General features: G+C 37.9%; 1 protein-coding gene across 1 annotated transcript in view; it reads right to left on the bottom strand.

Annotated features, from left to right (window-relative positions):
• Positions 1-11169, bottom strand: part of LOC139973233 (uncharacterized) — a 73967-nt gene extending 62798 nt beyond the window's left edge. Inside the window, exon 1 of the mRNA XM_071979769.1 lies at positions 10579-11169. Within this exon, the coding sequence (XP_071835870.1) occupies positions 10579-10613 (35 nt within the window). The 5' untranslated portion in view covers positions 10614-11169. The remainder of the gene's footprint in view (positions 1-10578) is intronic.
• Between the last annotated feature and the right edge of the window lie 1435 nt (positions 11170-12604).

The raw sequence follows: 12604 nt of genomic DNA, 5'->3' as shown, positions 1-12604 counted from the left end.
GTCAAGCCACGTTCCAATTCACCTGCGATGAGGTTGGCTTATAAATGATTTCAGATAACCTTTGAAATTTTACAGACACTTTAGAATTTAGCCTTTGGCTATTCGTGGAAATAGTTATCATTTAGAAAAGATTTCCTCGTGAACTCTGAACTCACGTGAAAGTATGTGAAATATTCTGTGAAATATTTCTCAGTTAAGAATGTAAACGACCAACAAGTATATATATATATAGGCCCGTGGTTCGAATCCCGGTGGAGGCTGAAAGTTTTTTCACTGTTCTTGATTTTCCAACTCATTACGATTTTCATTTATATATATATATATATATATATATATATATATATATATATATATATATATATATATATATATATATATATATATATATATATATAATATATATATAATATATATATATATGTATGTATATATATATATATATTTAAATATATATATATATATATATATATATATATATATATATATATATATATATATATATATATATGCATGTATGTAAGTAAGCCTCCAATGCTGAAGAAAATGAAAACTTAAGACATTTATAAACAGGATGTCTTCACGTGTGTAGAAACGTGATGGTTTTTGATGCGTAAAAATATTTAAATATACCTGCATGTTTAGTCTCAGACAACATGCCACCTTTAACACAGTGACTACATTTTACGTTAGATGCACCCGCCGTCAAACAATATGTCGCGAGTTACATACCATTTATTAAATCGAAATACAAAAGTCAAAGACCGTTTACCGATGAAGCCAAGCATGTAACTGCACCTTGATGGATCACCGCGGGCTAGACCACATTCTTTAACGTAATTTACGTATATAGCCATGTCTGTAACCTAACGCAATCCAACTGAACCCTATTAACTTTCACAATGGTCTCTGAAGTCTACGGTCAGCCTAAATACCATATACTATCGTGACCTCTCTGTGTGTAGCCCCGTCCAACCTAACACGACATTCCCTGGGTCTCATAACACTAGGCGTGCCCAGAGTGTCATAATGTCGCGTCAAATTGTTCAGTGATATCCACAGTAGGCCTGAAAGTGAACAAACATCAAAGTTAGCTTCCTAGGAGACAGCTCAGCATTCTTGAGGCTAACTTTGAGGTGTTCTAACCTCCAATTTGCAGCGTTATGTCAGAAATGTGCTCACGCAGAGAAACTAGACATGAACCACACCCGGTAACCCTGGTAGAAGTCTTATATAGAAGTAGACTGAACGGTGAATACTGCGGTGGGTGTCTCCAGACATTGTTTACATTCGTATAGATTCGTTAGTTACAAGGATCTAACATATCCCTGCATGAAATAATGTTGACTTATACAGGTGCGTATCCAGGGGGGGGCGTTGGGGGCGCACGCCCCCCGGGTAAGGAAAAGAGGAGAGAAAAAAAAGAGAAGAAAAAAGGGAAAAGGGGGGAAAAAGAAAAGGAGGAGAGGAAGGAAGGGAAAAGAAAAAGAAAAAAGAGAGAAAAAGGAGAAAAGGAGGGAGTAGAAGATAGCCAAGACCTCGGGAAGAGAAAGATCCCTATTATATACACAGGGTAGCCAGTGACAGATCAAGGATTACGGAGGGGGTGTGCGCCTCACCCTGCCCCTTACCCCGACAACTTCATTTTTGACGTTTCCGTTTTTCCTCTCTCACTAATGTACTTGAACTCGACCGAGTCGTCGGGGAACATAACGCATTTCGGGAAGGGGGCGACCGCCCCCCCCGAGCAAATTTTCTTTATGACATCGCTAGTAATTTCAAAATAGACAATGCTTAGATGCAACTAACAAGGCCTGGGAAGTGTCATTTCCAGCGATCTGGGAGGCATTTTCGGCCAAAATTTTTCTTGTACGCTTCGCGCCAACCCATGGTGGCGCTTCGCTTAGATAGTTTGCCTACAGGCTTCGCCCTCCTTTGGCAATTACTCGCTACACGCCTGTTCGAATTTGTAAAGCAAAGAGCAGATATAACATCATATCAATGAGCATTGAAATGCATGTTCCACGATGTACAGCCTCAAAAACTGTCAATGTGTGTAGTCAAAGGCGTAGGAGCCAGATTGGATTTGGGGGCTGTAATGACTTGCCCGAAAAAAAAGCCAAAATTTTTCGCGCGCAAAGCGCGCATTCAACATGTCGATGCCAATATCATATAGGCAAGTTCGCTCATTACATTGTATGGCATCGTGTACCGCACGGTCCGTCAAAGTTGCACAGTATACCGCCGGATGCTAATGTAAACAACCAAATGTCTTATGTAGATCAGGAGAAAAACCATACAGATCCATTTATGTCAAAACTCTCTTTTACAAAGGTAATGTCGGCCAAGCTTACAACTTTATTTCAATTACCAAGGAGATCATTTTAAGCTATTCATTGCTATTTATTTTTCTTTCAGTAGGTGCCCAAAAAAAATGGGAAAACAATTGGGGGGGGGGGGACTGCAGCCCCCGCCTCCTACGGGACCTACGCCTATGAGTGAAGTGTTCGGTTTCGATATACCTCATATCGGAAATATCTCCTATTTTTCTGTTCCTTCAACCAAGTTTTGTAAAAGCCATTATAAGAGGTTGCAATATTTCTACACCAAGAAATTAACTGTGTCGGAATTTTCCAAAATTTCCTCACCAACATTTTTCATCATACTTTCCTCTACTCGTTCAATTTTGGCCTGTCTGTTAGGGGTTCAAGGAGGTTTTTCTATATTGGTTGTCTATAGATTGAATTTTGTGCAACATTATGGGGATGTTTTCAAGTGATTTTATTCACGAGAAAAGTGAATTTTCAAATTCTCAACAAGTAATGGGCTTAAAACCTTGAAAAGTGGGGCTTTCGGATATTGTGGGCCGTGACGTAGAATAACCTACAAAAGCAATGATCCATAGGACATGCAATCAGGTCGAACATGATGTGTGACTGGTGACAATCTTCAAAAAGGTTATGGATGGAAAAAACTTTTGGGAAATACTTGGTTCTCAGGCAAAAGTGTACATCTGGTTGCTCATTTTCAAGCCAGAGAAGTGCCATTTCCAGTGATCTGGGGGGTATCAAAACCAGAAATTTTCTTGTACGCTCCGCGCCAACCGATGGTGGCGCTCCGCTTAGATAGTAATTCGCGCCCCCCGGGTTAGAAAATCCTGAATACGCGCCTGTTATACATTTCATGTTCACGGTAAATTTGTCCATAAAAGTCCATTAATAAAATGCTTTAAATATTTCTTTTCAATATAATACGCCTTCATAATAAAAAAATAAAAATATGAATTTGAAATATAACAAATTTGTCTTCCACACCGTTATCTATTTGAAACATCAACAAGATAGGATTAAAAACCAAAATGTGATAAGTCGTCAAAAGAATGGAATCTTGAAGAAAATTACCAAATCTTCAAAGTCAAATATTATATGCAGGCATTATATAGTATTCTTAAGACAGGTACATCAGTGTAATGAGTTCAGGTGACGTCACAAGTATTCAACATGTGAGTAAATGACGTCACTGCTGATATCCTCATAAGCCCGTTATTCATTACTTTAGCTATGCAAAATCATCGACCGTTCTCTTTATATTAATCAGATGTTGGTCAAACTGTTGTCATAGTGGGATACCAATTGCTTTCATAGCAATATGATGGAAAAGGAGTTTAAGATTGATGCATTCTGTGGCTAATTAATAATGTCACATCAATTGTTTTTGTATGTTCTTGAGGATATGTTGCTTTTCTATAATTCTCAACATATAGTCTCACCTGTTTCACATTTTCATAACAGATACAACTATAGCCTTCAACAGCAAAGCGTGTTTTAATATTTTAGTCGGAGTAACATTTTACTATATATAATAAATATAATGAAATGAAATAAAACGAATATTTTTACTAATTTCAAAGTAGAATCGGATGTGCAGCGTGTAGCATTTATCAAAGGTCCACCTGGCTTATCCTGTTTCCTATAACCTTGCCGTTTTAATCAGCGTACATGTTAAAAGTACACCGTGACCCGTGGCTTTTTGTGTTTAGGCAGTGTGTAACATAACCCGTTTTCAAAACACGCTGGAAGAAAAACATGGCTATGATATTATTTTAATCTCCAAAGAGCCTATTAAACATGTCATAGCAATGGTCAAGCTCTTGGACGTGTCAATTAATGCAATATTTTGATTGGTCGATATCTTATAAACAAACAAGACGGCAGATTGAAAGAATGCAAGAAAGACCACCCGACATAGTAGCCTACTTTTGGAATTCGTTGGTATTTTCGCTAAATATTTCACAAAGTTATAGTAACATAAAACAAACCAAACCAAACTTAAAATCGTTAAATATAGCATAGTTATGTCAGACCTTGTCCTGGTCTCTTGTTCTGGTTTGTATAAAGGATAATAAAATGAGCTCATTTCCTCCACTGCAATATATACACAAATTGTAATTTTAAACTATCATCGTCATGGGAATTTAGCAGGAGTTCGCGATAAAAATAATTAAATACAACAGGAGCGCAGATTGACTTAATTGCCATTACTCCAAAAGCTCATTTATAGATATAATAAGATTTTCATAATTAATTTCACTTTTAATTTAAAGGCGATGCCTTCTTTAGTTGGTTTTAGATAAAGCTTACAAAAGCACTTCATCAACATTGACTAGAACTGCGAATTGTTTTGTCTACTACTCAATTATTGCTTGCACTGGGGAGGGAGGGTGGAGGTGAGGGAAGGGAGAGGAAGGGGTACTTCTGGTTTTCTTGGGGGGGGAGGGGGTCCAAATAATTATGGTGTAATAAAACCTCATTTCAATGCACCCCACCCCAGAACAAATTTAGAATTTTAAACATGGATTGTGTATTCTGAATCATATTTAGGCTATTAATTAGGTCTATAATTATAAGTCTAGATGCAAGGTTATGCTAATTTTAACTTTGTTTTGGTATGGGTGGGGTTAGGAAAGGGGAGGGGGTGGGGTGGGGTTGGGAAAGGGGAGGGGGTTTCACACCAAAGCCCCTGTATCCGCACTACTCATACATTTTACTGTAATCAAATGACAACGTCAACCAAATGCCGTTTTGTTTTTTAAATATTTCTTAAGAACAAAGTCCTATAATGCTCCTGTTGTTACGATAACTCTGAGTTCCTACACGTCTCACCACCAGCGAACACTTTGAAACACTTCCACGGTTTTCTCAGTAACTCTATCAGATACAATCTATGTAATCAGTTTGCCGGAAGGTATTGTAAAGATCGCAGTCGAAGATAGCGAGCAATTTCAGCCTATCAGATTTATCAGCCTAAATTAAGTGCTCAGTCATGCAGTATAGGTTGGTCTTATAAGCTCGGATTTGTTTTCTGTTTTTGCTTTCAGAGCAGATGTGCATATAATACTTTAAAATTAGCAAATAACTTGTTCTCAGGAATACGGCATGGAATTAATATTATTACTTTATGCTTGGTGTAAACAGCAAACCGCACATTGACGTCACATAAAGCTGCTAACGTGACCTTGTACAGATTTATACGTATATGTAAAGAAGATTCATAAATACTAGACGGTGAAGGGGTGTGTGTTGGGGGTGTGGGTGTGTGGTGGGGGGTACAGAGACATAAGACTAAAGATAAATAAAAAGTTTCATATATAACTAATCATCTTAATATGTTTATTGTCCCTCCTGCTAATGTTAAGACGAGTCGCAAGTTATTATATAGATTCCGAAAGTTAATTTGCATATATAGTGCAGAGACTCAAGTCAGACACGTTACTGGTGATGAATCGATTCGACCTTTAACATATGGTGATTCGATACAACTCTGCCTATTTCCCATTTTCTCACTTCCACCCATCTATACTCTGTCCTGAAAACACAATGACGTCACACTATAGAGCCGTCATTGCTGCGGTTGAGGGTGAATGGAACAATAATTATCCATAGTTAATAAAACACAACGACACCTTTCCACTTGATGACGTTCGGTCCCGCCCCCCCCTACCCCCAGGGAGATGCTTCCTCCTGCCCTACATTTTATGACCCCCTCAACACTGTACCATTCGCAGTATACGACAAGTACTTCGTCGATAAAGGAATAACATTTAAACGCTGACCCTTTGTATGACCTAATTCATTTGGTATTCAAACTGGGCTCGCGACGGTTAAGGGTCAACAAAATATTTTAGAGGGCCGGCAAAAACCTTCGGTGAAAAAACTTGTAGATATTTGTGGCAGAATAAAAGAGGGTAAATTTTGAAAATCAATTGTTTCGAAAGTTGCAAAATATAACGCTCTTTCGCAACTAAGTACCTTTAGTCATATAAAGAATTCTCAAAAGGGAGGGGTAGCCGAAATTTTAGGGTCGTTGAGAAACTAGGGTCACCAAGCAAAAGGGTTTGAATACTGGGATATGCTTCATTAATCCAATGTAACCCCTTTCTTAATATCACCCCCTAACCTTGTTTACCCAACCCTTTATGCCTCATTTACTCACCCAATCAAATTGTTATTTTTTGTTGTTGCTGGTATGCCAGGAAAGACCAAAACCTGGTAAGAGTTAAATTGGTTGTGTTAAGATGAATTTTGACGGTAAGCAGGATCAGCCAACCTCATCCGCAATTTTCTGACACAAATATATCAATCTTCTCGCATCATATGGAATGTTGTTTGGGGGATTTTGTCTGAGTGAATTGAGTGACAAGGCAGGGGGTATGGAATTTAGTTGCATGCATCCGACCTGTCTATCAAATGCGGTTAAGGAATTAAAAAAAAAAATTAGGGATTGTTGATTTGCTTAGATCTGCTGGGTCCTACAAACAAGATATTATACGGAAAATGAAAACAAATATGCGTATCAAAGTGTATCATAGTGTCAAGGACAGAATGTTACCAAATTAAAAGTAATATTTACTTTTGAAACGTCTCTAACTTCAATGATTTGAGGTAGACGCCAGACGTAGGGCTAACTAGAGGGATGGGATAGGGGGTGGGGTGACGGGGGAGGGTGGGGAGTTGGGAGATAATAGTCCCGGGTATGGGATCATTTAGGCGCACGGGAAGATATGGGATAAAGAATAACATATTCTCATTTTTAAATATACTTGAGTCAAATGATGACTTTAAAGAGGGCGCCCTGAGTCATCTCGACGGCTTTATCTTATTGAAACTATTTGATGACTGATTATTGTAGAGTCAATAGTTATAAATTAAGTTGAAATATTAATCTGTTAAGAAGTCTATGATTGACGATTTTTCAAGCTATAACTTGGCAATCATCTATCCAGTATCCTTTAACTTGGACAAAGGTCCGTGGATCCAAACATATCGTACCTTTTCGTGAAATTCCCTGCAAAGATTACGAACGAAAAATCCAACTGTTTACTTCTTTTTAAACAGACCACCTGTAGCTGTCCTTGTTAACATATGCTGAGATAAGTTTCAATTCCCTTTCTTAGTCTTTTAACAGTATGAATTCCGAGGAATCAAATCTGATGAAGTTATTGATTTTGGCAAAAAGGCATGAACTGTGGTCAGAAAAAGGTAAAGCCTCTAAGCCTGGACACGATATTAAATGACATACAGATATAGGAGGTTATAATATTGTTATTCATCTAAATGGAATGTAGTTATCAAAGACAGAAGCTACTTGATTAAAAATAGTTTCGACCGAGTTTCGTATTTACCAGTAAATGTTACAGAGAGGTTTTTGATACGAAAAAAACAAAACAATATTGAATTGGTCGTCGAGCTATGGTGCTCTTACAAGTATATATGCCTGCCATCTATGTACTAGCCAGTGATATGTGTGCAACACACAAGAAACAGCCACCAGAATGTGCTATAACATAACTAGAATATAAATAGCACAGATCATTCGCCTGAAAGGTTCAAAGTACACAAAGAGACCAAAATGAAGTGTATTTTCTTTGCATTTTTGTAGCTTTCGTCACTAGTTGGCGTGCTTGGGTATCGAAGACAAAAAATGTAAATTGTATACAAAAAATGTGGGATAAAGCTGATGGAAGTTATTTTAGAAAATCTTTGGTTAAATGAAAAGATTACGTCACGACAGCTGACACACGACTTCTAACTAATTACTATGCTAATCCCCTATTTCTAGCTCAAAACGACGGGTCACATGCCAGTCATCATATAGTGTGTGAGGTATGCACTCTGGGGACATCTGCATGATGCGTATGCCAGTGGAGCAATGGACCAAAACATATCATCAAACTATACTTTGGTCTCTTTGTACCGAAAAGTTAGGGCGGTCTAGACTACTAACATTCCCTACAACCAAGGACATCAGTGTCGTTCACAGAGCAGGGGTGTAGGGGTGGGGGTCCATAGCCCCACCTCCCGAGCGTGAGTCGTGGGAAAATTGTTCAGTCAGGGTATTCTACTATCAGCCGGGAAAGAATTGGACCATTACTACGGTCTTATGGCCCCTTCTTTGCAACCTCACACAAATCAGTTTTGTTTTTATCACAAGCTTGCGTTTTGGGGGCTACTTATAAAGACATTAATTATAATTTGAACACGTCTCAGAATATACCACATGACGTTTAAAAGTTTAATTTCTTGATGGAGGAACCCCACCCCATTCCCTTACTAAGAGTTGACCTCAATGACCACAGTTCAGTCTCCCTCCTTTAGAAATCCTTCATCCGACTCTGCCCCTACCATAAACGTTCAGGCCATCAGTTCCACCCCCTCCACCCCTCCACATATGAAATACTGTGCAAGCCACTGAAGGACATACAAGGGCCGGGAAATATCCACAGGGAAAAGCTTTGACGAATTCGGGGACAAAACAAGTCGATAATCGATTTATACTAGGCTATTTTACACTGCAGTAACACAATAAACAAAACTAAAATGTGGTCTTAAATGCTTTGCAAAAGCTTATCAGTATTCATATGTGTACATTGTGTACCAGCACGTCTATAGCGGAGTGTACATGACGCTGGGAGAGGGGGTGGGGGGAGGGGGGGGGTGGGGTGGCGGTGGGGGTTTGAATTCAAAATTTCTCCGACTAAGTGTATAGGGCGCGAACCATTATGGAAGGGCCAGAGGTGTACCAAAGAGTTTGTAAATGAGAAGTGCGGTCCTGTGGCTGCTGAAGGGGGGAGGGGTAGTCAATGGGTGTATTGTGAGGCATATTAGATAAATAAGATCTTTAAAACTAGTATAATTGTTTTGAGGTTAAGAAAGGGTGGGGCGGCTTACACCCACAGAAGTGATCTATATTTTTCCCGGCTGATTGTGAAAAATCCCCCGACTGAACTACCCCCCGTCTGACGCTGGGAGGTGGGTGGGGGGGGGGGTCGGCCACAGCACATACATTCATCCAAAACCTGTTACTATCGTTTTGAGTTGTAATATACTCATCGACTCTTTCCAATCATGTCACGTTACATTTACTTAACTATAAGTAGGACTGAGTCATAGCCACATATGGTGCGCATATTATTAAAACATATGCCAAATCGATTCCAAATCTGCCATGATCTTACCCTCGCATAACGATATTACCCTACTGAGTTCCAGGAAAACACTCACCTAAGTCATATTTGTTTCCCAAAAGTTGAGGAATAATTAGTAGAATTTGACATATACTGACGATGACATAGACCCAGTCAATGTTTAGCCAATCCGATGATTTGTCTTGAATTTATTGAATAAATACCACGTGTCTCTCTAGAGATAAAGATATAACTGATAGCAATGACTGCGCAATTATTTACAGTAATGAGACGGAGGAAATATAAACACGACAGCTGAATAATAATCTAAAATTTATTGCTTTGTTTTGTTGATATCAGAATGTTTCGAAAGATGTTTTGATAGAGACACCTCATTGCTAGTTCTTAAATGTTTGCAAGATTTTTTTTGTTAGCGTATTCACGGTTTGAGTAAACAGTTGCGAAGTTCGTAATTTTCACAGACTGTACATTTTTGGGTCTGTGTGATGAAAACTAAAACCATTGACTTTTGCTGTACCTTTTTGAAAAAACCTTTTTCGTTCCTCTTTGAAAACGACAGAAGTTTGACATTACAATCAAATATTCAGGGAAAACAAATATATATTCAAAATGCCTTCGTTTTCTTATCTTGTCTTCTTTCTATAAATATGGCATAATTGTGACGTAACAATAAGTTGCGGATCGATCAAAACAAGACCACGCGTTACTGTAAAATTCCAAGATGGAAAGGAAAACTTTGATGACGATTAAAAACCCGGGAAATATCCTTTAAAATTAATTACGAGGAAGATATTTTTGAATATAGATCCCGTTGAAAAGAAAAGACAAAAGTTTAACCTTCCCTCATCATCATAATGACGTCACTAATCACTGCGATAATAATCAATATGGCGGAAGTCTACAATAAGGGCGTTGACAAAGGATTTCACGTGATAAAACAATGGCTGTGTAACTAGAAACGGGCGCGAAATTAAACAAAGTACGATCAGTTGGATATAAGAGAAGAATAGCCTATACTGTAACCTATAAGCACTTATATATATATTTAAATATTAATCTTTATAAATTGGTGATATAAGTGAAAAATTTGGACATACCCTTTCAAAGGTTTAACGATCGCCATATCTCTCATTATATAATCCACGTCTTCAGAACTGATTCATTGATTGATTTGGTCTGTGGTTAGCGGTAAATAATCCAGCAAACACAGGTGAGATGGGTTTCTTTTCAATTCCTTTTTATGTTTTATAATTAAGGAGGATCGCTCATTCCATAGCCGTTACACCGAGATGTCAAGAGGACGCACTCCTCGATGGAAACTATAGCTTGTACTATCGGCAACAGAATTAAAAACCCGCGACCAATACAACCTCACAGGTTTGAAAAACAAGAGCCTAAACTAACGAACTTAACGCTTGTCGCGCGAAAAAAAACCCAGTTTGGAACATAAGAAGAAAAGGCCCTAACAAAAATCAGCACCCCTTGGGGAGACGTGGTGTACAAAATGAAGTTTCAACTAAAAAATGTCGCTGCCAGTTAATATTATCGGGCAGGCTACGTCTGACCCCAGAATCATTGAAATGAGTATAGCCAAATTTCGCGAGGAATGCCGACTAAGCATGGTGACAAACTTTCTGGTAGTAGAGAGCGTGATGTGATAGCGACATGGAAGCTGTAGTACCCAGGGAGTCCTATGCGAACAATTCATTCCTACCAGCAGTTGTCAACTTAAACTTGAAATGTCTAATTTGATTTTTGCCCGAGGCCGGTCCTTCGTATGCCCTTTTGTCCCTCAGCCTCAACGGGGGTTCCCGGCCAGTTACGATAACGCTGTGAAATCCCGGCTCGTCGGTACGAGCTGTTTTCCCGATATTAACATGGTAACCACAACATCGTCTCGGTAATATGTCGATTTAATTTGCATGGCACAAACTTCTGCCTATGATACGGAAAGTGGTTACCAAAACGCGTTGGCCTATTGCCGCAGGGGCGCTGAGTTCGAACTTGTTAAAAACTTGACACGACGCGGTATCAGTCAGAAAAACAAAACATATTTAGCAGGACTATGACGGTAAAGGCTTTGTTTTGCAATATGTCACTATGTTAGGCAAGCTAAATCATCTAAGGCGGGAGAAAATACCAAAGGCCGTTGACTGCCAGGCTATGAAAGTTATAAAATTACATCGATTCGGGATATCGACCTCCACGCGTATGTTTTATCAATCCGCTATTACGTTATTCACCGGGGTATATAAAATTACGGATTTTTGTAGAAACCAACTTGCCAAGTTTCATTTTAACTTAAATTAGCAAGAATATTCGATGTCGCAAATATTACGTGAAAGTCATAACTCGCGACAGTTAAGAGGAAGTGGTTGTTTTCATGATCACATGTAGCGACCAACAATGTTATAAATAACTCAAATTAAAACTCATTTTACTCGATCGTTTTAAAACTTAATCTTTGTCTGTAGTTAGTATGCAGTCATTAACCGTTATTTAGACACGGATCCGCTGTGTTTGTTTTAAAACATAGCGTATAATGTTGTCGTCGTCTTTGGTGACCGAGATACATCTTACTTTTAATGGAAAGTAATATTAATAACTCATATATCATTCCTTGCAAACCTGACATATGTAGTTTCAATAATACTAAACTATACACAAGTGGATTTCAGATCAATCGTTTCTAAATATCTCTGAAGTTATTTAGTATTGATATAACAGTTGCAGTAATAAGATTGAGCTCTTGATTCATTTTTTATATTTTTATTTCGTTTTAAAGTAATTGAAGTACTTTACAGCATGGTTATGAATATAATTAATTCTAATATTTTATAATACATTGTATTGACTGACAGGCCATCTTTACTGGTTTTGGTTATGAATTTTGGTAAAATAAATTCAAATCAAATATCGTTCAGTTTTAGTAACATTTATACAGTTATGCAATTTATTTCATTCACTTAAACTGTTTTTTTTTTCTCGATTTTCTTTAATTTAGTTACAGTAGAGTCACAATAATGTACCTGAGCTATATCATTCATTACAGTCTAATATCTTTAATATGGTTAATAATATTTTTATTACAGTAATAAGTTAATTCAGATATCATTTATTGAA

Source organism: Apostichopus japonicus, chromosome 9, assembly GCF_037975245.1.
Source record: "Apostichopus japonicus isolate 1M-3 chromosome 9, ASM3797524v1, whole genome shotgun sequence".
NCBI classification, from domain to species: Eukaryota; Metazoa; Echinodermata; class Holothuroidea; order Aspidochirotida; family Stichopodidae; genus Apostichopus; species Apostichopus japonicus.
The sequence above is the reverse complement of the archived record's forward strand: the minus strand, read 5'-3'. Positions and strand labels throughout refer to the sequence as shown.